General features: G+C 46.6%; 1 protein-coding gene across 1 annotated transcript in view; it reads left to right on the top strand.

Moving 5' to 3' along the window:
- The first annotated feature begins 2,014 nt into the window (after nucleotides 1–2,014).
- Nucleotides 2,015–6,000, top strand: part of LOC125959485 (facilitated trehalose transporter Tret1-like) — a 67,687-nt gene continuing 63,701 nt past the window's right edge. Inside the window, exons 1-2 of the mRNA XM_049692307.1 lie at nucleotides 2,015–2,025; nucleotides 4,141–4,344. Coding sequence (XP_049548264.1) covers nucleotides 2,015–2,025; nucleotides 4,141–4,344 — 215 coding nt within the window. The remainder of the gene's footprint in view (nucleotides 2,026–4,140; nucleotides 4,345–6,000) is intronic.

Genomic DNA, 6,000 nt, shown 5'->3' with positions numbered 1-6,000 from the left:
GTAATTGGCCATAGAACATAATTGAAATTTGTCACGCTTTTTATTGGATCGGAATGTTTGCTCGTTTCATCCGTCTGCCAGGTTGCTGCTAAGGCGATTTTGGATGAAATTCAGCATGAAAGCCGGGGTGTTTAAGCATTAATTATCGGATTAATTGCTGCGTTAGCTGCTAGCTATTTCTTTTGCTGTTTTTTGGTGCAACTCAAAAGTGTTTTAAAGCATAAGATAAGAGCGATGAACCTGTTCTGTTCTATTCTTATTTGGTTAGCTATCTTAGCTTCTATGAATGTAGAACTAGCTTATCATATCAATACCATTTCCTCGTTGAAGAAATATTCTAAAGAAACTCATCGAAAAAATGCAAATTAAAGGTTCCGATAAAAGGGGTATTGCGGTATCCATGCGGCAATGATTAAGAGCCCTTTTCTGATAAAGCACAAGCCCTGAAGTTGGAAAGAGAGGGAGGGAGGGAGCAGTGACTTTTGACAAATTGCCAGCCCGATGGAACGCTTCGTCATTGTTTTGCAGCCTCTCGCCCACACCAAACGCTCACCGGCTCCGAAACCGAACGCGAAACAGAAATCGGTTGCGATGTACCCCCCTCCCGGCTCGGTACCCTGAGGGCCTCGATTCGTCGGTTCCGAGCTTCCGAGCAGCAAGAACGAATCCGGCACAACAGTCTCCGGAATAATGAGTGGCAGAAATGTAGAAAAATGACACTTCAATTTCCCACGGCCGTTGCGCAAACTTGCGCGTGCCCCATTTTTTCCCGGCCATTTCTTCGGAGCGGCTTCGGGGCGGCAGAACATCTTACAAGTATTCAGGCTCTGGGCACCGCAGGCGAAGGCGGGCCAGCGCGATGTCGCAATGTCGCAATGTCTTGTACTGTCGACCGATTTAGGACCGCGAAGTGAGCTAAAAGAAGCAAAACAAAAACAGAAAAAGGAAAAATGAAAAGAAAAAGAAAAATCCACTGTCACTGGCCGTGGCATTGACGGGAAGAAAAATTATAAATACTCCCCACACCCCGCGCCCGCGCCCGCGATCCGGCGACATTCCTGCCAGGCACCTTGCGTGTGTACGCGTGAGTGCGGTGCAGTCCCATGGTGTGGTCCCACCGTCCCGGGTGTTCCCGGTTTTGCGACGAGCTTTTGCGGATTTTTACTTTTACTTTTGGGACGGATGAATAATGTATGTGGGTCAGGAACGTGACAGGAATGCCCGTTTTTTGGTCGTTGTTGCTGTTGCTGTTGTTGTTGGTCTCCTCCAGGTCTGTCCAGGGCATCAGCATCATCGCCACCACCACTAACTGCAGATGGGCACCTTCCCCCGTTGGAACCCTCCGGGAGCGAGCGAACAATGTTCTTGGTTTGATTTTGCTTCGTACAGCTCGGCCTTTTGCAGCATACATACACCCAAGGGCAAGGCGAGCGCGATATTTATATTTCGGGGATTATTGTTGTTCCCAGGGGGTGCGGTGCGGTATGTTGGGTGGTTTTGCACTAGATTACTGTGGACTCGGGAGGGAAAAGGTGGGATTTACTGTGGCTGAAGCTGGTTGTTGAGAGCCACAACCACACCGATGTCCGATTCCGGGAACCATGAAATTGGTTAGAGTGTACTTATTACACTCCGGCGGTTAGAATGGCTTGGATTGTGCCCGTACGATGCATCTTTATTGGATAGGATTCGCGTTATCAAAAGCCCATCATCCATCGGAGGAGTCTCCCGTGCACTCACACGACAGGACAGGACATGCTGGTGGAGTGTCATCTTTTTTTTATCGCGAATCATCTGCAGGCAACAGTATTGCTTGTTGATTGATATTTATTGAGCAGCTTACGTGCTATTACGCAAGCAGTAAGCAGATAAGCGGATTCAATAAGTCCGAAAAAGGTATACAACCGTTCTAACGGGACTGGAGGCATGTTTGATGCTAGCTTAGTGCTCAAGTGTTGTTGGCATAAGTAGAACGAATTGCTGCTAATTCAACAAAGGCCAATATACTAGTACTATGTCCAAAAAGTAAGGTGACACGGTATACAAATTGCTTTTTTTTTTGTAAATTGTCAGCACTGTTATTGCCAACCATGACAAATTTTAAGTCAAAATATTCACTAGTGTTTGAGATACGTATTATTTTGTGAACTGGTAAAAGTGCATTCTTCATTTTTCTCCATCCAATCTAGAAGCGATAGTGATTTAGGACTTAGGACTCAGGACAGGACAGGATAGGATTAAGTATAACTATAACGTTAAGGGTCAAGAAGGCGTATTGTGCCCGTTGACCATAAGATGACAATAAATAAATAAATAAATAAATAAATAAATAAATAAATGTCGCAAGTTTTTAAGCAAAGAATTTGCATTAAAAATATTTTTTCTGCTGCGGATACACCAATGCAAATGGTACAGAACCTTTCGGTGACGATACTACGTTAAAAGAGATTATTTACAGGTGGTGCAAAGACTTCCAGGAGGGTCGGGAACATTTTCAACAGTTCAACAATTACATTTTAAAGCATGATTTCATCTCAAGCGGAAGCGCTCGATCACGATAATGTCCATCCATCGGAATGCGTTAGTTTTTCGCGACTTTTTCGCCAAAAATAAAACCATATGCGTCTGATTTGGTTACATTTGGCGTCTGGCTATTCGACAAGCCTAAAATTTCGTTCCGGGGACACTGTTTTGACACGCTAGAGCAGATTCAAGCCGCTGCGAAGAAGGTGCTGAAGGCCATTCCTAAAGACGACTTTTTCGCGTGTTTAGAAAACTGGAAAATTCGGCGGTGTAAGTGCATTGTGTCTGGGAGGGATTACTTTGATGACAAAAAAATTGATTTGGTAGAAAAATTAAGGAATTTTCAAAATAAATCAACTTATTTTATGGACACAGTAGTACTTACATTACTCGAATAATTGCTATTCAATATCACATTTCGATACTGCTATCAAGTCAAATTACTCACATTTTCAACCATTAAAAACAGTCCATCAGTGTGTGTGGTTTGCTGCACCGTGCAAACAAGATAACATCTACGAAGTGAATAGACCATCGTCTGCCCTTTACCTCAAACAAGGTATACTGAACTTTCACCTCCCCCTTAAAAAAAAACCAAACTTGTTGTTCCAAACGCATTCCAGTGAGAGCGTCTCTAGCGTGAGTCTATTAAAAAAGCAACATCCAGCGAACGGGCCGCAAATAGCACCGAGGGTGACTGAATCAAATAACCTCCCGAAACTCATGGCATTCCGCTGCACAGCGCATAAACTGTGGCGATGGCGATGCCCGAACCCGAAACCGATCGGGCACTGCCATCGAAACAAAGACCCTCGGATGGAGGGGTAGGGGGGAAAACCAAAGTAAAGATGGTACGCTACCGAGAACCACAACCGTTACCTCGTCTTATCGCCGTTTGTCGCTGGACCATCGGAATGTCCCGTTCGGGTTTTTTTTTGTAGTTGTTGGTTTTTTTGGAGACGAAAAACAGATTTAAAAACTCGCTCGCGCAAGTACCGTAACCGATGAAGCTTGGTCGAATCTCGACCGAAGATCGAGCCATTCGCGTATAAACTACCATGATTATGGTGGCTCTAAACTGCAAGAACAAAGGATACTTTTGGATTCAAGTACGACGGTATTTCCTCCGTGGGTGTGTGGGGAGTCCGAAAAGCGGGGAAAAAATGGCCAACGGAAAGGGCGATCGATTTTTTTTTTCCTGTAATGATCTGTTGACTGGACTTTGTTGTTCGAAAATCGAACTCCACCGGATTTGGGATGATAGCGAACGTTGCGTTTCAAGCGTTTCAAATGCGTTTAGGGATCTTCAGACACTCCTGGATGGTTCCGTTCCGTCTTCATGCCAAGACACATTCTCCATTAAATCTTCATCATGTATAGTAATGGAGCGCACGATTTGCAATACGATTGGCGGCGGATGAATAAGTCATAAATCAATTTACAACCTCGGCTGTGACTGTACCTTCTTCCCCTATGCCTGGATGTTCTGTCGCCTGTCGTCAGCTACGCCGGTGTCCTCCCGGAGTTTGGAGCGCAATCGAGCGAATCCCAGCCAAGAAAATGTCCGCCTCACTCGTCCCAGCGTAAGTTGATTAATTAACCTATATTCGTTGGAAGATTGTCGTCGTCGTCGTCGTCGTCCGGGATTTGGTTGCTGGAGGAGAATGTGCTCAGGCGCACACAAGTAATCGATCCTTGTCGTCGCAACGTTCGGGCTCTGAAATCGATATCGGTGTGCACTCCTGTCCCGTACGCAGTGTCTGCTTTGAAAAATGAGAAAAATGCATTAGAAAAACGGACGGAACGGGACGGGAAGTCTGGGTATCTAAAATCTTGTTTAAAGTATTCAAGCTGTCCCCTTGTCACCGCGGGGACTGTAGTTACAGGAGCATTCGCTGCACCGGGCACCGGACTTGCGTAGCATCTCGTGTGGGAGTTATTTGAAAAGTATCACTTACTAGCCGGTACGTACGTCGTAGCTGTCAGGAGCGCGGGTACCGAATGCCTGTTATGCCGGACAGAGTTGTGACAAAACCACAGAGACCATTTTCTGCATTGTAGCAAACCGTCGTCGTCGTTGTCGTCAGTAAGTCTGATGCACAATGTCATATGTTCCATTATCTTTCGGGAACGGGATAGCTTCGTGGAAGTAGCAACCATTCTTGTGGTGGTGTGGTTGCTCGTGTTGGTGCCGGTGCCTGGGTGCCTGGGTGCCTGCTTCTGGTGTTGTCATTGGTCGAGCATTCCGCTTTTGCGGTCCGTAAGATCCGTATCGAATTTCATGAGCAGCAAAACCAAAACCAAAAAGCCATCATCAATATGCAGTAAATAACTGGAAGGACGCCCATTTTAGTCCGGGTTCGTTGAACAGCAAGCTAGCTAGTAGCGAGCCAGCTAGCGGGAAGCGAGACCTGCAACAAGTGGCCGAGGCGAGACAAGTGGGCGTTCGTTCAAATGTTTCCTTCGGGGTAACGTAAGGAAAGTTGCTGCGTGTTTCTGTGCATCAAGCGCAGTGATGTTGTCAAGATGTTGGTTTTTCAGTAAGTTACCGGTTGCCGCAGGAAGCTTATAACTAGCTCTTGTCCGACATCGAGATGTTTACAAGAATCTCGCCCAACAGAGAGCATATTTGAAAGCATATTTCTGTAGTTTTCACTGGACATAAAATAATCAATGACGATGTTTTCGTACGACCGAACGTTGCTGCTACTGCTACGGTGCACCAGTTCCTTCGGACCTCTCTCTCGTCAACATTCTCTATAGAACCGCACACAGACAGAACAGCGCCCAGGAGCAAGCGTTGCTTCGATGCTTTTAACGTCTCGCTCATAAACAAGCTGAAAGTATGGCTTCTTTTGCGGTAAAGCTGATGATCATGATGAGCGAAAGACATGCAGCGAAAATGCTGCTGTTGCATTAGCATACAGATGTGTTTATTTTCACTTCTACTCGCTCTCGGCCTCTCTCTCTCTCTTTTCCCTCCCCTCATACCCTGGGGGGGATGCTGCTTGCCGGCTGCTTGCCTCCACATAAAATGCGTTCCACTCCGGTAGACGATAGCCGCCTGTGGGGGTCGGGCAACTTTGTGCAACGCTTCGTCAACCATAACGGTCTCGGCATGAGAGAGAGAGAGAGGAGGGACAGAGGGCAAGGGAAGCAGTTTGCAGCTTATCCCGCAATATCCTCCGGCTCCGGGTGCTGGATCCGTTCGTACCGGGAGCCGGGGTTTTAAGATGCTAGCTCAAAATCATAAACAACCTGCTTCCCGGGACACCGGTCCGGTCCTCGGGGTCGAACATTCCGAGCAGATTCTAATAGCTAATATGTGCGTTTGTCCGTGTGTGTGTGTGTGTGTTGTCGTCAACGTTGTCCGTTCCGTTGAAGCATCCCCGGTGTGCCTGTGCAATGCCATGCTGTTTAATTCCTATCCATCTCTCCATTGCAACGGCACCCACAGAGAGGGAGAGAGAGATGATC

The sequence above is a fragment of the Anopheles darlingi genome, chromosome 2, assembly GCF_943734745.1.
Source record: "Anopheles darlingi chromosome 2, idAnoDarlMG_H_01, whole genome shotgun sequence".
NCBI lineage: Eukaryota > Metazoa > Arthropoda > Insecta > Diptera > Culicidae > Anopheles > Anopheles darlingi.
The sequence above is the reverse complement of the archived record's forward strand: the minus strand, read 5'-3'. Positions and strand labels throughout refer to the sequence as shown.